Below are 22812 nucleotides of genomic sequence, written 5' to 3'. Positions count from 1 at the left end.
TCCCAGAACAGAGCTGGCCTTCCTGATGTGGTTATCCAGCCTCTTCCTCTCAGCTGCTGATAAACTGCTGCTCCAACATACAACACTGTAAAAAATGACAGATGCCACCACAGAGTCATAGAAGGTCTTTAAAAGCGCTCCCTGGACTCCAAATGACCTCAGCCACCTCAGCAGGTAGAGTCTGCTCTGACCCTTCCTGTAAAGAGCATCAGTGTTGTGGCTGCAGTCCAGTTTATTATTCAGGTGAACACCCAGGTACCTATGAGAGTCCACTATCTCAATGTCCACTCCCTGGATGTTCACCGCTGTCAGTGTGGTGGGTCTGCGTCTCTGGAAGTCCACCACCAACTCCTTGGTTTTCCCGGCGTTGATCAGCAGGTGGTTCTGCTGACACCAGTCCACAAAGTCCAGAGTCCACTGTCTGTACTCTGAGTCGTCCTCACCTGTGATGAGGCGACTATGGCAGAGTCGTCAGAGAACTTCTGTAGGTGGCAGCGTGGGGAGTTGATGGAGAAGTCTGCAGTGTAGAGGGTGAAGAGGAACGGTGCCAGCACAGTTCCCTGTGGGGCCCCCGTACTGCAGACCAGCGTGTCAGAGACACAGCCCTGTGTCCTCACATACTGTGGGCGTCCTGTGAGGTAGTCCAGTATCCACTGGGACATGTGGTCGTCCACTCCTGATAGCTCCAGCTTGTCCCTCAGAAGTCGTGACTGGATTGTGTTGAAAGCACTGGAGAAATCAAAGAACATGATCCTCACAGTGCTTCCAGGCTTCTCCAGGTGAGTCAGAGCTCGGTGCAGGAGGTAGATGATGGCGTCCTCCACCCCAATGCCAGGCTGGTAAGCAAACTGTAGCAGATCCAATGAAGACCTCACCAGGGGGCGCAGATGGTTTAGAACCAACCTCTCGAGGGTCTTCATCAGATGCGATGTCAGGGCTACCGGCCTGTAGCTGCTGGGGTCCTTGGGATGGGAGGTCTTTGGTACCAGTACCACACAGGAGGTCTTCCACAGCTGTGATACTTTCCCCAGTGACAGGCTCAGGTTGAACAGATATCCTAGGATGCCACACAGTTCATCTGCGCAGCATCTCAGGAGCCTGGAGCTGACGCCATCTGGACCTGCAGCCTTCCGCACCTTGATCTTGCGAAGCTCATTCCTCACTTGAAGTGCTGAGATAGAAAGAGAGGATTTTGGGGGAGGGGTGTGTATGTTGGAGTCCACAGAAGCTGGGGGTGGGTGTAATGACTGGGAGCTGGGAGGTGTGAAGTCCTGAGATGAAGGACAGGCAGGCCCTGAAGATGAAGGAGATTGCAGCAGGGGGGACGATGCTGTGGGAGGGGTGGGTGTTTGATCAAACCTATTAAAATATTTATTTAGGTCATTCACCCACCCCAAGTCTCCTGCAGCCTGGGGGGTTGGTTTTTGTCCTGAGATTGTCTTCAGGCTGTTCCAAACCCCTCTGATGTTGTCCTGTTGCAGCTGCTCTTCCATCTTCCTGCTGTAGTTTTCCTTTCCTTGCCTTATCTTCCATTTCAGCTTCTTCTGAACAACTCTCAGCTCCTGTTTGTCTGCAGATCTAAAGACTCTTCTTCTCCTTGAGGAGAGCCTTAATTTCAGGATTTATCCATGGCTTGTTGTTAGAAAAACAAGGTACCTTTTTGATGGGTACGGTGTTGTCCACACAGAAGTTCATGTAATCCGTAATGCAGTCTGTGATGCTGTTGAGGTCATCCTACAGGGGGCTGCAGAGGTTGTCCCACACAGTAGAACGGAAACAGTCCCTCAGGGCCTCTTCAGTCTCTGCCGACCATTTCCTTACTGTGCGTTTCACTACTGGTTCTCTGTGTACCAGAGGTTTATACACAGGATGGACATGAACCAGGTTGTGATCTGAGCCCCCCAGGGGAGGAAGAGGTGATGAGCTGTATGCCTCCTTGGTGTTGGCATACAATAAGTCCAATGTTTTATTGTCTCTGGTGTAGCAGGTGACATACTGGGTGAAGGTGGGGAAAGTGGAGGACAGGGAGATGTGATTAAAGTCCCCAGAGATCAGGAAAAGGGCCTGAGGGTGCTGTGTTTGGAGTCTGCTGGTTACAGTGTGCAGGACCTCACAGGCTGCTGCAGCGCTAGCAGAGGGCGGGACATACACAGCTATCATAATCACGTGTGTAAACTCTCGCGGTAGATAGTACGGTCTCATGCTAACTGCTAGCAGCTCAATGTCCTTACAGCATAGCGTCTCTTTGATAGATAAACTCTGTGAAGCACATCAGGCTGCACTCCCTGTAGCTCCTCTGATGTCGGGTAAGGGCTGCCAGTTCGTCTACTTTATTGGGGAGAGATCTCACATTCCTCATAATAATAGATGGAATCGCTGGCCGGTACCTGCTAACTTTACTGCGACGCCCGGTCCCGGCCCAAGAACTACGTCTCTTCCTCCTCACCTCGCGGGGGATGTTAGCTTGCTCGGCGGTAGGCAGGGCAACGGAGGCTCCAAGGGCTAACAGCTGATCCCTGCTGTAAACAATGGGAGGTCGGACCTCCGAGCGCTCTCCGGACAAAGACGCCGTAAAAATGTAATAAAGAACACGATAGAATTCTGAGCTCCATTGTGGGGGGAAACAAAAACAAACACAAAACAACAGAGAAACATATATTAAAGAGAAAAAAGGACTGTCAGCTCGGAGCTGCTGATACTGGCTGCCAGCTCGGAGCGGCGCCGGAAGTACTGTAACAGACGTCTCCAAAAACATCGGAGAACTTTTTGCAAATATGTGGTGTCTTGATAAACCGAGCAGATATTTGAAGTTTACACAGCTACATTCTCACCTGAAAATATGTCAAAAGTTTATTTTGTGACCCAGAAACAGTCATAAGAGTAATATTCAAACTAAGTAGCCGCCGCCATTGTTGGAAACTGGAATTGGCTGGACCGCGCTATGAATTCTGGGATAGGTTGGGCCACGAAGGATACGCCCGACCCATTCTTCAAACCTGGGGAAATGAAGGACGCATTATTCCGCCGCATTTAGGGGAGTCTTCGAATTTGGACAGGCTTTGCCGCGTCGCTGTAACGTAATCGGCCTACAAATGCAGCCTCCGAAGGATGCAGCCACTAAATTTGGACACAGCTATGAAAGCGGACACTAGCGCTGGGCCATTTCATACCGTTCACGGTAATAGTATAATGTTGGGCAACGATAAGAAAATGAAATATTGCGATAGAATATGGGTAAAACGTGCATGCACAGTGCCTTTGTTTTCATACGCACATGGTGAAAAAAGCATGGCGGTGACACAGAATGAGAAGAGCGAAAGCGGATCGTTGAATGAAACAGATGAACCAGAACTGGTTTGTAAAAATGCTGCAGCTTCAGTGGTGTGGAATTGGTTTAGCTTTCGTCCGTCAGATACAACCGAACACTATTTTTGGTAGAGCATGCTAGCGGGCCGTCGTTATTACCGTGTTGTTTGGAAAATACGGCGCACTTAAAATCAATCCTTTGATTTTTCTGAAAGTCGACAGAGCCCCTTATAATCCCGTGTGCCTTATGTATGAACTCTGGTTGTGTTTACTGACCTCGAAACGATTTTATGTACACGGCGCTCAAAAATCTGTCAAATGTTTCAGTACGACTTTGCTAAGCTACGAAGCCGCACCGCTTGATGGATTGTCGGAGCATTACGGCTATCGTAGGCGGAGCCTCGCGGAGTGATACGTACTGTGCTTCAACATAATATTACCGTACTGTGTGTGTATAACCTCTTTAAGTTTTGTGGATATTATACATGGTTATGCTGAGGATACGTCGGCCAGTTTCCACTGGAAATGCCTTTTAGTTAAACTGTCAGCAAGGAATTTGCACTGTTAAAGTTTATATAACTTTAATGCATACAGTGGGGCAAAAAAGTATTTAGTCAGCCACCGATTGTGCAAGTTCCCCCACTTAAAATGATGACAGAGGTCAGTAATTTGCACCAGAGGTACACTTCAACTGTGAGAGACAGAATGTGGAAAAAAAAAATCCATGAATCCACATGGTAGGATTTGTAAAGAATTTATTCGTAAATTAGGGTGGAAAATAAGTATTTGGTCACCTCAAACAAGGAAAATCTCTGGCTCTCACAGACCTGTAACGTCTCTGTAAGAAGCTTTTCTGTCCCCCACTCATTACCTGTATGAATGGCACCTGTTTGAACTCATCATCTGTATAAAAGACACCTGTCCACAGCCTCAAACAGTCAGACTCCAAACTCCGCCATGGCCAAGACCAAAGAGCTTTCGAAGGACACCAGGAAAAGTATTGTAGACCTGCACCAGACTGGGAAGAGTGAATCTACAATAGGCAAGCAGCTTGGTGTGAAAAAATCAACTGTGGGAGCAATCATCAGAAAATGGAAGACATACAAGACCACTGATAATCTCCCTAGATCTGGGGCTCCACGCAAGATCTCATCCCGTGGGGTCAAAATGATCACGAGAACGGTGAGCAAAGATCCCAGAACCACACGGGGGGACCTGGTGAATGACCTGCAGAGAGCTGGGACCAAAGTAACAAAGGTCACCATCAGTAACATACTACAGGGAATCAAATCCCGCAGTGCCAGACGTGTTCCGCTGCTGAAGCCAGTGCATGTCCAGGCCCGTCTGAAGTTTGCCAGAGAGCACATGGATGATACAGCAGAGGATTGGGAGAATGTCATGTGGTCAGATGAAACCAAAGTAGAACTTTTTGGTATAATCTCAACTCGTCGTGTTTGGAGGAAGAAGAATACTGAGTTGCATCCCAAGAACACCATACCTACTGTGAAGCATGGGGGTGGAAACATCATGCTATGGGGCTGTTTTTCTGCCAAGGGGACAGGACGACTGATCCGTGTTAAGGACAGAATGAATGGGGCCATGTATCGTGAGATTTTGAGCCAAAACCTCCTTCCATCAGTGAGAACTTTGAAGATGAAACGAGGCTGGGTCTTCCAACATGACAATGATCCAAAACACACCGCCCGGGCAACAAAGGAGTGGCTCCGTAAGAAGCATTTGAAAGTCCTGGAGTGGCCTAGCCAGTCTCCAGACCTCAACCCCATAGAAAATCTGTGGCGGGAGTTGAAAGTCCGTGTTACTTGGCGACAGCCCCAAAACATCACTGCTCTCGAGAAGATCTGCATGGAGGAATGGGCCAAAATACCAGCTACTGTGTGTGCAAACCTGGTAAAGACCTATAGTAAACGTTTGACCTCTGTTATTGCCAACAAAGGTTATGTTACAAAGTATTGAGTTGTATTTTTGTTATTGACCAAATACTTATTTTCCACCCTGATTTACGAATAAATTCTTTACAAATCCTACCATGTGGATTCATGGATTTTTTTTTTCACATTCTGTCTCTCACAGTTGAAGTGTACCTCTGGTGCAAATTACTGACCTCTGTCATCATTTTAGGTGGGGGAACTTGCACAATCGGTGGCTGACTAAATACTTTTTTGCCCCACTGTAAATAAAAAGCAGCTGCTTGTTTAAGAGAAAATACATTGATGGTTTTTTTTGCACTAATAAAGTTGTGGAGTTGTAAAGTATTTTGTCTCGCGTCAGTTATATCGTTATCGTAAATTTTCAAATGTATATCGTGATAAATATTTTTGGTCATATCGCCCTGCTCTACCGCACACAGCTTCTTCTTCAGGGTTCGGGGTCCAGCTTGCATCTCTGGACATGCAGTGCTGCCATCTTCTGTTTTAGTCCGCTATTACACTCTTAAATCCTGCTACTTATTCCTGCACCTTTTGGGATCTTACAAAGCTTCAAACGACGCGTCGACTATTAAATTAGTCGTCGCCGATTCGTAATCGTGACTAGTCGACTAATCGTGGCAGTCTTACTTGCAGGTGAACTCAGAGAAGTCCGAAACAGTAATTATTGCTCCCGACAGCGAAATATCTGTAATCAAACAGCATCTTGGTTCTCTTGGCTCCTCTGTTCAGCCGAGCCTCAGGTACCTCAGTGTTATTTTTTGAGTCTACCATATCCCTAGAGCAACACTCTCGACAGATAATTAGGAACTGCCTCTTTCAGCTAAAAAATATATATATATTTATGAACCCTGTTGTCTAAATCTGAATTGGAAATAGTTAATCATGCTTTTATTTCATCTCGCTTATTGCAACAGCCTTTTTCTTTGTTTGAGAATGCTGCTGCAAAGCTCTTAACAAAGACACGAAAAAGAGAGCTGGTTTTATTCTCATTACACTGGTTTCCAGTACGTTTTAGAATTCGTTAAAAAAAAAAAAAATCTTAGTACTGACTTTCAAAGCTCTGAGTCGTGACGCTCCTGCCTACATCTCTGACATCATCATCTCAAAGGCTAATCAAAATCAGTCTTTTAGAGCGGCGGCCCCGAAGACGTGGAATGCTTTGCCTCCATCTTTACATCGCCTTGATTATATTCATTCTTTTAACTCATTCACTGCCAGCCATTGGCAGTGAATGAGTTAAACCCATTGACTCATTCACTGCCATTGACGGCTATAGACGTCAATGGCAGTGAATGAGTTAAACAAAAGCTAAAGACTCATTTATTTAGACTGGCTTTAATTAGATTTGTGCTAAATGATCGATTGGGTTGTTTTTGCACATCTGTTTTATATTATTGTGAAGCATTTTGTGGTTCTTATCCTGTGAAGAATGCTATATAAATTATTACTATTATTAATTATTATCACTATTATACGTGACACTCATTCTGTCAGGCCCTTAAACAAGCCCACCACAAAGAACCTGAAGCATCTCTAGCTGAGTCTAAGCAATTTAGATGTTGTTATAGCAGAGAGCAGAGCAAGTATGGAAAATCATTGTACTAAATTTCCTGAAGACTGCAGCAGCTTCTGGTAGAGCATGCAGCTACTTTATTGAGGGCCTAATAAAATTATATTTGGCTCACTTCAAGCCATCACATCGAAATAAAAACTTTATGGGCCAAAGTTTGGGTATAGACAATGATTGTACCAAAGCAGTTGTTCCCTCACAGCAAGAAGGTTCCGAGTTTGAATCCACCACTGAATCTGTGTGGGTTCTTTCCAGGTACTCCAGCTCCTCCCACAGTCCTGAGATGTGCACCTTAAGGCCCTTCACATGCACTGTGCTCACCGCTAACTAGAGCGAAGGACCCAAAATCATCATTTATTGGATGAAGGTGTACAATTTCTCAGTTTAAACATTTGTCATGTTATTTGTTTTGTTGTGAATAAAAAAAAAATGGCTCATGTGATTTCAAAGTGTTTCAAATTAAAAGAAAGTCCCAACTTTTCTGGAATTTGTATTCATTTTTAGTAAACTCTGGCTCTCTTTTGTTTTCGGTTTCTCCCCTCACCCCCAGCCGTGGCAGATACCTCCCTGAGCCTAGTTCTGCCAGAATTTCTTCCTGTTCAAACGGTGTTCTTCCTTCCCACTGTTGCCAAGTGCTTGCTTAAAAGGTGTTCTTTAACTGTTGGGTCTTTTCTCTGTATTATTGTGGGGTCTTTACAATATAAAGTGCCTTGACGCAACTGCACAATATAAATTAAATTCCACTGAATTGAATTAAACTGAAAAAAGATAAATTTAATAAAATAGCCCATTCACCCCTCTTAAGAACCTGAAATTTTCTCTTACCATAGAAATGAATCAGGATCTATAATTTGTGAAAGATGCATCAAAAATCAAAAGTCTGAGTAAAAATTATTTAAAAAAAAAAACAAACAAAACTAAAACCAAACTGTCCTGTACAAACTTAATATGATTAAAAGTCCAAAAAACAATTAGTGAATATCTGAATGGTATATAGTTGTGGTAAATGGACGGATTCTTATATAGTGATTTTCTATTCTCCCGGAGCGCTTTATACTACATGCCACATTCACACAAGCATTCCCTTCTATGCTTTTAATTGTTTACTAACTAAAATTCAAACAACATTGTTCAAACCCTGGGGAGCCAGGGATCAAACCACTAACCTTCCGATCAGTAGATGACCTGCTCTACCTCCCGAGCTACAGCCACCCCAGTTGTGTTACACAATGATGCAACAATAGACACTTAGAATTTCACATCAAAGTTTTCTAAGTCACAAAAATGAACAAAATGCTATTTTAACTCTTATAACTTGGAAAACATGTGTATACTTTTCATATTCAAGGCCCACGTTTTTGACGTGCACATTGCCCTGCAGCAGTCTTACAACTGTACTGATATTAAAAACGTAACAATCTAGCATATTCATAAATTATTCAAATTCTTGCACTATTACTACTAATCCCTTTTTCATTGCTCTTAATTGTTTGACATTTCTTTTTACGACAATAAATTATTCCCGTACCTTTAAATGTTTTGATCTTTTAAACTGTAACTTCAGATTCAGACACACTCCTACAGGGCAGTAGGTCTAAACAAAATTATTTTTTCTCTGTTGTAATTTCTCAGTCATTTAATTTTCACACTTTTCCATGTGTGGAAAAAAGGTCTGAACGTGGATGGTTGGGTTGAAAATGATTTTTTTTTTAATGTGATGATTTAAATACAATGAGGGAAGCTTCACTCTGGCCTTCTTTAGTTCTAGCAGTATAAATGTGACCCTAGCCCACAGTAATCAAGACTTCACTCACTTTCTTGGCCCGGCTCGTGTCCAAACAGCTGGGAGACGTGAGGAGGCTGCTGGAGCGGTGGCTGCAGCATAGCTGTCTGCTGCTGCTGCACGGCCTGCTGGTTCTGATGCTGGTTCTGCAAATGCTGCTTTTGTTGCATCTGATGGTGCTGTTGCATGAAGTGCTGCTGCTGCTGCTGTTGTAGATGCTGTTGGTGCATCTGCTGTTGATTCTGCTGTAACATCTGCATTCTTTGCTGCTGCTGCAACTGCTGCAGCTGTTGTTGCAGCAGCTGTTGCTGCTGCAACTGCTGTAGTCCAGGCCGTAAGGGCTGCTGAGGTCGCAGCTGCTGCTGGGAGAACACATGCTGCTGCTGTTGCTGGGAAAACATCTGCTGTTGGTGCATTTGTTGCTGCTGCTGCTGTTGTAGGAACTGCTGCTGCTGTAGAGGCAACTGTGGGAACCCTTGTTGTTGAGCAGCCTGTGGCTGTTGTTGTGGGTGGTGTTGTAGCTGCATCATCTGTTGTTGCTGCTGAAGGTGCATCATGGGGTGCTGTGGTTGCTGTGATAACTGCTGATGTTGCTGAGCGGCCTGGTTTGACTGCTGCTGTTGTAGTAATTGCTGCTGCTCGGCTGTCAGGGGCTGACTGGTCAGTTTGGCCTGATTGAAGAGAAGAACATTGGTGCTGTTCAGGGTCTGAGCATGACTCTGATTCGTCTGCTGCTCCAGTGGCTTTGTTTGATTAGCAGGCTGGATAATCTACAAAAGAGATGATCAAATGAAATGAGAAAATGAGAATTTGCTGGGGGAACAGCAAATTGAGGATGTTTTCAAAAGGAAAAGGCATGAGGAGCACATCTGGAAACATGCCCGCTGTAAGAAACAACCCAAGGAGCATGAGCCCCTAGTGTCAGGTTGTCTAGAGTCAGACTTTCCACACAACTTTGTGTTCTCCAGAAGCCTGTCATTCACTGACAGTCTCTTGGACAAACTGGCGACTGTGTTTGTCTGACGCAGATCAAAACATTTATTTCAATTTTATTTAAACAACGCCAAATCACAACAGCAGTCACCTCCAGAAAAATGAGGTGAAGTACCTTCATCTTGGCTGACCTGCTTGCTGCTTATCTGAGACAGCTCAGAACTCCTATTATTCCTGTGTCTTTATAGTTTGTTTAGTCCCAAAACTTATTTCCAAAAATCTTGTTTATTTTTATTCTCCGATTTAAAGACAGTTGTATGAGATTAAGTCTCTTCTTTTTACTTTGTCTTGATGATAACATAACCAGTGTTGGGCAAGTTACTTTGAAAAAGTAATTATTTATAGTTACTAGTTACTTCTTCAAAAAAGTAACTAAGTTAGTAACTAATCCCGTGTGCCTTATGTATGAACTCTGGTTGTGTTTACTGACCTCGAAACGATTTTATGTGCACGGCGCTCGAAAATCTGTCAAATGTTTCAGTACGACTTTGCTAAGCTACGAAGCCGCACCGCTTGATGGATTGTTGGAGCTTTACGGCTATCGTAGGCGGAGCCTCGCGAAGTGATACGTACTCTGCTTCAACATAATATTACCGTACTGTGTGTGTATAAGCTCTTTTTAGGTTTTGTGGATATTCTACATGGTTATGCTGAGGATATGTCGGCCAGTTTCCACTGGAAATGCCTTTTGGGTAAACTGTCAGCGAGGAATTTGCACTGTTACGTTTTTATATAACTTTAATGCACATAAAATAAAAAACAGCTGCTTGTTTAAGAGAAAATACATTGATGGTTTTTTGCACTAATAAAGTTGTGGAGTTGTAAAGTATTTTGTCTAGTGTCAATTATATCGTCAGTTATATCGTTATCGCAAATTTTCAAATGTATATAGAGTGATAAATATTTTTGGTCATATCGCCCTGCTCTAGCTGCAGGTCTGACAGCAGCAGGTGTGTCACTCCTCCTGTTTTTACCTGGAGACAGCAGTCACCTCATTGTTCTGACACACAACACAAAATTATAAGTTAGTATTTATCCTCCAGCTAACATAGCTGTGTCACTAGCGACCACGTAGCACATCATTATATACCAGCTAGCCAAACTTCAGTAACCCTACAAATGTCCCTGCTGTTTACTTTCCTGTCTTCACTTATGTCGGAAATGATAGCAGAGCTGTACGTCTTAACTCAGGGCTCTAGACTAACTTTTTGCCATGGGCGTACCGGTACGCCTAACTTTAAAAAGTTAGGCGTACCGGCACAAAAGTTAGGCGCACACAAATTTTATAATAATTTATATAATATAATGTGTTTTTCTGGATACACTGTGCTTTTTCAGCATTCAAAGATTGATGACACCGTGTCAGAGCACTGGCTATGATTTTCAGAAGGATCAGGCCTTAACTTAACAGAAAAGTTAGCAATAGTTCTTTTCCTATTACAGCTACATCCACTTCTGTCGTGCCTAGGCTGCTCACTAGGGCTGGGTATCATCACTGATTTCTATAATCCATTCGATTCCGGTTTTCAAAGTCCCGATTCGATTCAACTTAGCCTCAGACAGTCAGATATATTATAATTCTGATCATTTATCAGTACTGACTTCATCAGAATTGTGAACATCACAGCAGATGCCTTTGTGTGAAAGTAACTGAGAATAAAACACAGAAAAACATGAAGGAGATTTTCCTGGTTTGGCTTTTTATAGCAGATAACCTTAAAAATATTCTACAATGTTCTGCATATAAAGTTTAAATTTCTTCAGTATTGAACAACAGAAAAAAAATGTCCGAGGTCATTTAAGTGAAAAAAGAAAAAGAAAAGAAAAAGACAGCAGCCGACAGCGCTGTAAACAACACAGAGAGAGAGAGCTAGCTGTGCATGAAGTGTGATTTTAATAGTCGTGGAAGCAAAACAGCAAAATTCATGACGACATTGATCAAATGTGACGCGCAGTTTGCTGCTTCTTTTGCTGCTTCTTTTGCTGCTTCTTTTGCTGCTGGCTCGGTGAATTTTGGTTGGAGAGACAAAACCTGCAGCTCAGAATCAGCGCAAAAAGACGTAATCACAGCGCGGACCCGACGCATCAGAACCGCTAATCTCCGACAGCGTGTCCGTCTACGGGCCGTCGGGTGAGAAAGCTGAGAAAGACAAAGTTGATTCTGAAGCGTCGGTCCGTTCTGTGTTTATGTCTTTGCGTGGAATCCGTGTACCTGCTCTCGTTTGCTGTTTGGTTGTTGTTGAAATGGTTTTGTGAGCTTTAATCTGAGAATCTGGCGTTTCTGGCAAAACAAAGTTATATTTAAAAGTCGATTCAGGATTTAATGAATCGATATCGCTTTATTCAAGCTACTCACCTCCCACTTCCACCTGCACTTTCAACTGGACCATGGCCAATCAGAGAGGTCCCGCCCCTGACTATCTCTGATTGGTTTAGTCCACGATAGGGGCAAAATGTGTGTCTGTTGTTGACCACAGGGAAGGTTGCAGGTTTGTTTTTGTTTTTTTGCTACCGGAACAGTTGGTCGCACAGGTGCAACCAAATATATTTTTTTAGTCGCACCACTGAAAAATTTGGTCGCATTTGCGACCAAATTGGTCGCACTCTAGAGCCCTGTAACTTGTTTCATAAATCCCTCAGTCAGAACATGGTATATTATATTTAGATGCAAACTAGCGAGCCAACTTCCTGCTAACTTCTAACTCCGTTAAATTTCATAAATTCCGTTTTCATGGATGTTAAACCTAATTGTTACACCTGGTAGAGCAGAACGCTGATCATTTTATTACAGATGAAAGGATTTAGACAGTTTTTAACTGTCAGTGATGCCGCAGTGATCGTTGAACTTACGGACCTGCAGCAGAGTTTGGGCCCAGGCACGGCTAATGACGTCAGATTTAAAGACCGGATTGTTTATTATGACCCTGGTTTTACGTGGCCTATCAACACAATTTAAAAACTGGTACATATCACCTTGTTGCTTTGTGATCTTGAAGTGGTCATGTGATTGGCTTACCACGACTACTTTATTCTTCCTCAGTCAAACGGCAGCACTCCTGCCATTGTTTTGCCCCCTGAGCTCCAGGTGTTGTGCCAAAAAGTTATTGTTTCCCGCGGGAGCGTGCAGCTGCTTTAAAGCTGTAGCGCCCAGATTACTTACAGCTACTTCCGTGCAACTGATATAAGGTGCGGTAAGCTGAACACAGCTTCAACTGTCCGTTGAAAAACAGTAACGCGACCGCATTTTCTTGTTAGTAACGGTAACGGCGTTGTAACGATAGAAATAGTAATTAGTTAGATTACTTGTTACTGAAAAAAGTAATGGGGTTATTCCCATCACTGAACATAACTATTTATACATGTACATGACATGATTACAGCCTCTACATAAAAAGACTTGGTCACCATCCCCCAATGGTATGTAAGCCTTATGTCACCGTAACATATTTCAAACCAAATATTACAAGTGCAGCTGAAGATCTGAATGAAAAACTAACAAAGCGGGATTTATAGTCCAGCAGAGGTTGAGTTTATAGTCTGCTCTGCTGCAGTCAGACCATCTGTCTGCAGAGAGCTCTGCTGTCGTTGGAGGCAGTGTACAATACATGCATTCCAGTCTGTGGACAACTCTTGCTTGCGCTGTAGTTAGTCTGTCAGCCAGCCACAAAGAACAGTGAAAATCCAAAGAGTAGAAGTGAAACTGAATGTGCGCTTCATGCTTGATTTTTTTTTATGTTTTTTAACACTGCATGCTCCTAACTGTTCTGCCCATTCAAGACCTGAAGTCTTTATTGGATCATAAGGTGATTGCGGGGCACATAGAAGAAGCTGCCTTTCCACTGATTTCTACACCAGTGATTCTCAACGGGTGGGTTGCAACCCAAAAGTGTGTTTTTTTGTATTGTCATACTGTGATATTATGATCTACCATCTCAGATTCAAACCGCACAATATTTTCATTCACCAAATTTCAGAATCTGAAAATCTGGGTCACGGCTTATCGTTAAGAGGTGATGGTGGTGCGTCCTGAAGCCAGACAAGTTGAGAACAATTAGATTTGGAAGCCAAGTTCAACTTATACATACAGAATTTGGTCAGAAGTGTGTTACCCGTATTGGCCACTAGTAAAAATGCCTACAGCCAGCTTAGAACCCCCGTTAACCTAATGTGCATGTAGATTAGAAGACACACAGGCTCTTCTTCTGATTTTTGTTTCCGTCTGTATTTTAATGTAGTGCTACTCATTCGGACTACATCCAGCAAACTTCGAGCTACGCGGGCAGGAACAGCTGTGACTGGATATGCTATATGCAGCTGTGTTGTTGGGATTTAGGGAGTGCTAGATTTGCTTCTCATTCTATTTGATAGAACATTCATTTTTTTGTATCGGTTGATCAGATTAACCGTGGGAAGTCACATCACGATTGAGATTCAAATGTGAGTTGACGTGTGCAGTCTCATGGAGCATCCATCGACTCAGCATAACTCACCACCCAAGACACAGTGAATATCTCAATGAAATCTTCTACGCACCCTGTGCTCCCACTTTGCAGTACTATCCAAATATTCCATCTATGCTGTTCTAACAACTGTACAACTCTTAAGGTTCACGGCCCTGTCTGTAATAGCTACTGCCCGCGCTCTTACTTTCTTCAACAGCATGTGTGTCACTGTCGCAGTGCAAAAGTAATGATTGAAAATGTGAAACAGAACCAATAAACACAGAAAACAAATAACCACTCAAAGCACACTCCTTTAGCATCGTTTCCTTTCTAGCCAATGTGAGAAGTGCTGGTGCTCAGTGGAAGCAGGCTGTGTTTCTTACATGAACGCTGGCTGCTCGATTGGCAGGCTGCATGTCGGAGTTGTTGGTGATGTTGCGGAGCGTTCTAACAGCCGGGCTCCACCCTGACATGCTCTCTGGAACAGATACACCTGAAGAGGCGAGAGAAGTAGCATCTTCATCATATTGCATCAGGAGTAACAAAACAGAAATCATACAATTTAATACATTGTGCTCAAAGAAAAAGATCATTAGAATGTCCTGGGCATTTTTCACTTTTATTGGACAGTGCAGAACTGAAGAGTGCAGAACTGAAGAGGGACTCATGACGGGGGAAATGGACCCGTACAAAGCCGCGTCATATAACGTGCGGAGGGCGGTGAAAGAGGCGAAGCAGCGCTACGGGAGGAAACTAGAGTCACAACTCCAACAGAGTGACTCTAGGAGCCTGTGGCGGGGACTAAGGACAATAACGGACTATAAAGCACCAACAACCGGTATGACGAACGCGGCCGTGACTCTGGCAGACGAGCTGAACACTTTCTATGCTCGCTTCGAGGCTGCAGCTAAGGACTCCAACAATGCTAGTGTTAGCGGCGCTAACGGCTGCAGACAGGAAGATACTGCCAGCACCGGAAACGTGCTCGTCATCTCCGAGCATGAAGTAAGGAGAGCCTTCAAGAGAGTGAACACCAGGAAAGCAGCAGGACCAGACGGCATCCCAGGTCGTATCCTCAGAGACTGCGCATACCAGCTAGCTCCTGTGTTCACTGAGATATTCAACATCTCTTTATCTCAGTCGGTGATCCCCACATGCTTCAAAGAGTCCATCATTGTTCCTGTCCCGAAGAAACCCCACCCTGCTTCTCTCAATGACTATCGCCCTGTAGCCCTCACCTCAGTAGTGATGAAGTGCTTTGAACGCCTGGTCAGAGACTTCATCATTTCTTCACTACCAGACACACTGGACCCACTACAGTTTGCTTACCGTCCAAATCGTTCCACAGACGATGCCATCTCTCATCTCCTCCACACATCACTCACTCACTTGGACACTAGAAGGGGGAATTATGTTAAAATGCTCTTCATAGACTACAGCTCTGCATTTAACACCATAATTCCCTCCACACTCACCACCAAGCTGGAGCATCTGGGACTCAGCTCATCTATGTGTCTGTGGATCTCCAACTTCCTAACTGGCAGACCACAGGCAGTAAGGATGGGCGGACATGTCTCAGCCTCCACCACTCTCAGCACTGGAGCCCCCCAGGGGTGTGTTCTGAGCCCCCTGCTGTACTCTTTGTACACATATGACTGTGTGGCCACTACCAGCTCCACCACCATCATCAAGTTTGCTGACGACACCGTCGTGGTGGGCCTGATCTCTGATAACAACGAGACGGCCTACCTGAAGGAGATTAGGAATCTGGAGAACTGGTGCCAGAGGAACAACCTCCTTCTAAACATCAGTAAGACAAAGGAGCTGATAGTGGACTTCAGCACTAAGCAGGAGAGGAACTACCAGACCCCCGTCATCAACGAGTGCCCAGTGGAGAGAGTGGACAGCTTCAAATACCTCGGAGTTCACATCACGCAGGACCTGTCATGGTCCTGTCACATCAACACTGTGGTGAAAAAGGCCCGACAGCGTCTCTACCACCTCAGACGCTTGAGAGACTTCCAACTGCCCTCCAAGGTGCTCAGGAACTTTTACTCGTGCACCATAGAGAGCATCCTGACGGGAAACATCTTAACCTGGTTCGGGAACAGCACCATGCAGGACAGACGAGCTCTACAGAGGGTTGTGCGGTCAGCTGAGCGCACCATCCGCTCCGAGCTCCCTGACCTGCACTCAATCTACAGCAGGCGGTGCTGGACCAAGGCCAGGAAGATCGTGAAGGACCTCAGCCATCCCAACAACAGACTGTTCTCTCTGCTGAGGTCAGGAAAGCGATTCCGCTCCCTGAAGACCAACACAGAGAGACTGAGGAGGAGCTTCTTCCCGCAGGCGATACGGTCTCTCAATCACACCACCACACAGTACTGACCCACACATACAGTTCTTACACACACTGGACATTCTGGACTTTGTTTCACTTCATTACTTAAATCACGCTGCTGTTATTGTGTATATATTTATTTATATTTCTTCATACATTCTTATATAGTTCTATATTGTGTATTTTGTTGTACAGTTATTTTATTTTCAACTTTAATTTATATATTTTATCTTATTCTTCCCAGTTAAATTTACTCTTCATTCTAATTTGTGTTGTACAGTTATTTCATTTTTAACCTTAATTTATATTTTATTCCTTCCTAGTTAAATTTACCCTTTTTAATTTTTCATATTTATTTCCTATCTTATTCATAGCCTTTTCCTTTTTTGTTTTCTTTAGGTCACGAGCAGTTGTCCAAGCATTTCACTACATATCGTACTGTGTATGACTGTGTACGTGACAAATAAAATTTGAATTTGAGTAGACTGGAAAGAGAGAGAGAGTGTGTGTTTGTGTGTGTGTGAGAGAGAACGTACATGTAAACAAAATCTAAACAACACTGAGTTTGGCTCTGCTGGCTGCTCTCCCAGCGCACTAAGTCCTGTGAGCTCACTGTACTCACCTCAGCATCAGCGAATTTTCTATGTTTTCAGACATATATGTCTAAGTTTTATTTAGAGAAATGCTCAGTGACCGACTGCAGTTTTCTTGGCTAATTCCGACTTGCAATTTCTTTCCAAGGGTGACCTGCTGAATCTCCTAGTACCGTATTTTCACGACCATAAGGCGCACTGTGCTAAAAGGCGCAGTCTCAGTTATGTGTGCCATTACTGTATTTAACACACACATAAGGCGCACTGGATCATAGGGCGCATACAAGTACCGTATGCGTATTTAAAAATAAAGCGGGAGCAAACCTGAGTTCGGTACCTTACTCACATTTTTATTACCAGTAATCGTCATCATCAACAACACACAAGCATACAAGTGTGCGTATTTAAAAATAAAGCAGGAGCAAAACGAAGTTTGGTACTCACATTTTTATCATCAATCAAACCCATCGAAGTCCTCATCCTCTGTGTCTGAATTGAACAGCTGCGCTAAATCTCCATCAAACATGCCAGGTTCACTTTCTTCACCGTCAGAGTCACTTTCCGTGCCGTGCGGCTCCTCGGAAATGATGCCGGCTTTTGCGAAAGCTCGAACAACAGTGCCAGCAGACATGTTAGCCCAAGCATCTACAATCCATTCGCAAATTGTGGCGTAACTCGCCCGGCGCTGCCTTCCACTCTTGGTGAAACTGGTCTCCATCGGTCATCCATCGCTCCCAGGCCGCTCGGAGCCTTACTTTGAACGGCCGGTTCACACCGATGCCCGGCGGTTGGAGCTCCTTTGTCAGGCCTCCCGGAATGACAGCAAGCTCACAGTTCATTTGTTTCACTAGTTTTTTTCACATCGGCTGTGAGATGGGCACGCATAGAGTCACAGATCAACAGCGATGGTGATGTGTGGAAAAGACCACCTGGTCTCCTTACATACACCTCCCTCAGCCACTCTTTCATCATTTCCTCATCCATCCAGCCCTTTTCATTTGCCTTAATGATGATTTCTGCTGGAAACTTCTCTTTAGGCAAAGTCTTTCGCTTAAAAATCACCATAGGCGGCAGTTTCTGTCCATTAGCATGGCAGCCAAGCACAACAGTGACAGAAGACTTTTCATACCCCGTTGTGCGTATCGCTACCGTGCTGGTCCCCTTCTTCTCTACAGTGTGACTCACCGGGATGTCAAAAGTGAGCGGGACCTCGTCCATGTTTGTGATGTGGCTGGGCTGGATGTTTTTGTCGCCGATGTGTTTGCTGCAGTAGGAGCGGAAGATGGCCAGCTTTTCCTTATAATCCGCTGGAAGTTGCTGCGCTACCGTAGTCCTGGTCCGGATGGAGAAATGGCACCGTTTCATAAAAAGTGAAAGTGAAACTGCTTTTAGCCGAATGGTGACCATCGAAACGCTTCTCCCGCTCGTTCTTTGCTCGATGATCCACCGCTTGAGTCTTTCCTCCAACTCGGGCCACCTCGCCTTATGTCCGCGGAAACTCAGCTGCGTTTTGACCTGCCGGAGCTTGTTTTCTAGCTTCCTCCATTTGCGAACCATCGATTCGTTAATCTTAAATTCTCTCGCCGCTGCTCGATTTCCATGTTCCTCCGCGTAGCTGATGGCCTTCAGTTTAAACTGTGCTTCATAAGCGTGTCTCTTTGCCATTTTCAGGGTTGCGCCCACACTTCACCCTTTAGCGTTCTCATGGTGTTCTCTACTACGTCCTCCTTACAACACACAGGGCGCACTGCGCTATAGGGCGCGCCATACTTTTTGAAGAAAATCTAAGACTTTTAAGTGCGCCTTATGGTTGTGAAAATACGGTACTTGGATGGGAGACTGCCTGGGAATACCAGGTGCAGTAAGCTTGGGCTTTTTGTAGCTCAGGAGGTAAGATAGATGATAGAAAGCGCTGAGATGGTAAAATCATAGAAAAGGTTCTTGTGTGAATGGGTGAATGAGGCAAGTGCGTGAGTATTTTGAGTGTTCAAGTAAAGTAGAAAAGTGATACATAAGAACCAGTCCATTTACAAACAAACAAAAAACGCAACTTTTCTTCAATGCAAAACATTATTTTCATAATAAAAGAAATTCTTATACTTTAAACTGCACTCATTTATAGGACCTATTCTCAGTGAAACAACTGAATATGCAGTGCTTTGGGCAGCACCGTATACACCTCTCTGCAAACAATTTCCTGCTAATGATTGGCAACACCCATTCACAGAATACGCACTTTTCCCCATCAACGTGTGGTTGCCAGGAATCCCTGACGGGTCCAGCACGAATGGAGTTTTAGGAATCGATTCCATAGCGGCTGCCACCAGCCTCTAACCACCACTAACTGACTTGTCAGGGAGGACTGGTTTTCCCTGTGACTGGTGGTTACCAGGTCGCCACAAAGCAAATCTTTAGGCCCAAATCATTAATTGCTGCCTTGAGGAGACTGTTGTTGTGATTTGGTGTTACAAGTGAAACTGAATTAACCTGATTTATATGAGCCAGAGGTCTCTCACTTTACAGCTGTTTATGTTGGCACAAATCCAATGCTCTCTCTGTTGCGCACATGATGCATTATAGTGGCTTAACAGTGTTGCATTCATTTTTGTTTCCACAAATACTTCCCATACTATCTGACATTTCTCAACACACAGTGTGCAAGAGAATCTAATGCAGGCCTGAGCAGCAAACGAAGCTTTTAAAAACCTACCTTGCTGTGCGGAGTGAGCGATGGCGGCAGCAGCGGAGCGAGCCTCTGCAGGCACGGCACCGCCACTACCGGGCACAGGAGGCACATTCGCACATAGGTTGATCAGCCCACTGCCTGTGGACGACACTGGGTCTTTGATGCCGGGTGGCCCACTCCGACGCCTGGCTGTACCGGTTGTAATAGGGGGAGCTGGGGTGACCACCTCAGCCGGCGTCCAGTTGAGGTTGGTGCCCTCCTTCTCTGTGGAAGAGTCGTCGTCAGAATCATCAAACATCCGTTCGCTGCGGCGCTCGGGTTTGCGTGGAGAGGTCGGGGAGACAGAATTCAGTCTTTTGGGTCCCGGTCGTCTGCGGGGGCTGGACTCCTCATCTGATGAGCCACCACTGGACAGCCGGGATCGCTGGGGGCTGTAGCTTCCATCAGAATGACGGTTGTATGACTCTGCTTCACTCTCCTCCTCTTCCTCTGGCTCCACATATGTGAGTCTGGGGTGATAGAGTGCCTCCTCCTTCCTGGCTTTATCTTTAAATGGTGAAGAGAGGGACAGGTTATTACAGATCTTCTGTCTGACAATGATTACTAGCAGCTCCATTATTGGTCAGAATTTATACATTATTAAAGTTGAATAAGGAAAATGAACTGATACAGGCATACACTTTCTTTTTGCAACAAAAATAGTGAAAATGCCCGTTTCTCAGTAATTTAGTCCAAAACCAAAGATATTCAGTTGAACATACAATGTTAAACAGAAAAATACAGTTTGAAGAACTGATAATTAACAACTTGCCTTTAAGAGAACAACAACTTGATAAAACGCATCATTAGACTGCCTGCACTGATGTTACCTTTAACAGAATCTGTGATCCAGTCAGGGGTGACAATCTTGATGCCGGAGTGCTTCAGGGCACACTCAAATTTAGCCTGGAGACAAATATATATATGTATATGCAATCAAACACCATCTGTAGTGAAAACAAATAAGTGAACCTATGAAAAAGTCAGATATGACTTTGTGCCAAGAAGAAAGTAGCCGCTAACACCGTATCAGCACCGATGGCAAAGAATGAACTGTGGCAAAAAGCTAGTTTAGACTCAGCTCCATGGAGCGCACACTCACCCCTTTAGGTTCCTTCAATACTAAATGAGTGACCTTCTTGTTTAGGTTAAGCTGGCATTCTCCTCCATAAAAGGTTATGTAAGCCCACAGAGCATTGAGATCATCAGGAAGCTGCGTACAAACACAACAAACAAGCTTCACATTTTTCAGAGTGCAATAACACCAAACACACACACCTGATAGTAAGCCCCCTCTCTCTCACACACACACACACACACACACACACACACACACACACACACACACACACACACACACACACTTACTCTGGGAAGACAAGCTGTGACACCAAAGAATATCTGCCCCGATTCTGGCGAGAAGCCAGTAACTCTGTGGCGTTCTTGGTTATGGAAAAAGTAAGAAAGGGAGAAGCCACTGTTATTTGACAATTTGTTATTACCAACGTGGTTACATCAGTCTGTAGGAACAGACTGAGGTTTAAAAAAAGGATTTGACCATTAGCTGATGCTCACATTGATGTGAACTGTTTTTGTTTTTCATAGGTCTAGTTATTACCCTTCAGTACCAATCAATGAATTAATATAGATTTATGTATTGGCAAACAGCAGTCTGAGCTGCGCTGGTCTGGACAGTGGAAGGATACGGTAACAGGTCTCCACATCGGACCGACAGAATGACCCAGGATGGCTGAAAAACATGAGCAGAACTGTAAGTCAAAGGCTGTAAGCTGCTGGTACAGATTCAACCAGAATGCATAAATGATCAGGCAGAAAAAATACTGCTGTATGACAACTTTATGGCAGAGGAGCTAGAGCTGTCTCAAAAGTTATGCTGTTACAGAATCAAGTGAGAAACAGAAAAACTTGGAGTAGTGAGTATGTTGTAACACAACCCTTACCTTGACAACAGGAAGGTCAAAAACCTCTCTTGACTCGCCCACCTCAGGGTTGTCCCCATCCTCTGCAATGATGTGAGTGGCCAGAGCATTGTAGGACACCTCCTTTGCTTTTCCTGCTTTTAGCAGCTGCACCACCTGGAGTTCACACAGAATTCCAGTTACATCAATTTAACTAACTAACACAGACGCTGTGGGAGCCACAAGTTCACAAAGTTATTTTGAACTAAATAGGTCAGAAGGATAAATACAAATACTGACATTCTTAATAAACTGTAGATGCTCTGAGCACAGTGTTTCCAACTAAAGTCTTGTGCAAGTATATCTTGTGATTTCTTTATCATCCATGTGAGAGTATCAGTGATTATGAAAGCTCAGTTGCTGCTAACCAGAGAGCTTTGATCTAGTGTTTCTCTGAAGGCAGGCTGCTGTTGTTGGCTTCCTCAGTGTCAGTCAGCAGTCTCAGCTCACTCTCAGTCAGACAGGTGGAAACTCCTACATCTCTGACTGCAAAGAGACTAAGTGGACACTTGGTTTTATTGTAGCTCACCTTTGTTGCTTAGCAGAACAAGTACTGCCAGCTAAGTCCAAGACCTTAAAGTCTATCCACACCGGCTTTGGACAATGTCCACGTTATGAAAACTGAAGACTAATAGTCATCATTCTTTGGAGGAGGAGCACAGAGTCTGAGAGACAACTTCAAACTACCTTCACCCAGGCACCGATTCAGGGCAACCTCCAACATTTTAATGAGGAAGTCTTATTGGCAAAGGAGCATTGTTTAAGCTGACGCTTGTGGCAACTATCTGGCAGCGTGAGCACTTATCTGAGAAGGCCCATCCCTGACAAACAAAATTATGACTAGTGGATTTCAAAGGCTGTAATGCTTCAATTAAACTTTGCATCAAAGATTTGAGACATTTCATTTATATCTTGATGCCTATTTTTATCACTGGAACCATTTCCACACATTCTGATCAGGACATGATCCCTTAAGAGACAGCAGTGTCAGATCTGTTGCTGGCAGACCAAAAACCTTGCTGGTTTATGGTGTAAATGTCAGCATATTATCGTGACTGTAAATGTGTACAAAAATATAATCGTTCAATGCAATGTTCAAGACTAAACCGCCGTTAAAGCCCCTTCTCACTG

At 44.3% G+C, this 22812-nt stretch overlaps 1 protein-coding gene across 2 annotated transcripts in view; it reads right to left on the bottom strand.

Moving 5' to 3' along the window:
* Positions 1-22812, bottom strand: part of paxip1 (PAX interacting (with transcription-activation domain) protein 1) — a 32680-nt gene that overhangs the window by 8652 nt on the left and 1216 nt on the right. The window contains exons 2-9 of one of the 2 annotated variants that reach the window (XM_026149577.1): positions 21664-21798; positions 21409-21452; positions 21071-21134; positions 20805-20915; positions 20533-20608; positions 19688-20209; positions 14427-14536; positions 8640-9279 (exon numbers count right to left, since the gene is read on the bottom strand). In XM_026149577.1, coding sequence (XP_026005362.1) covers positions 8640-9279; positions 14427-14536; positions 19688-20209; positions 20533-20608; positions 20805-20915; positions 21071-21134; positions 21409-21452; positions 21664-21798 — 1702 coding nt within the window. Of the gene's footprint in view, positions 1-8639; positions 9379-14426; positions 14537-19687; positions 20210-20532; positions 20609-20804; positions 20916-21070; positions 21135-21408; positions 21453-21663; positions 21799-22812 lie in introns of both variants that reach the window. The other variant, XM_026149576.1, reaches the window with a different exon arrangement.

Source organism: Astatotilapia calliptera, chromosome 18 (genome assembly GCF_900246225.1).
Source record: "Astatotilapia calliptera chromosome 18, fAstCal1.2, whole genome shotgun sequence".
NCBI lineage: Eukaryota > Metazoa > Chordata > Actinopteri > Cichliformes > Cichlidae > Astatotilapia > Astatotilapia calliptera.
The sequence above is the reverse complement of the archived record's forward strand: the minus strand, read 5'-3'. Positions and strand labels throughout refer to the sequence as shown.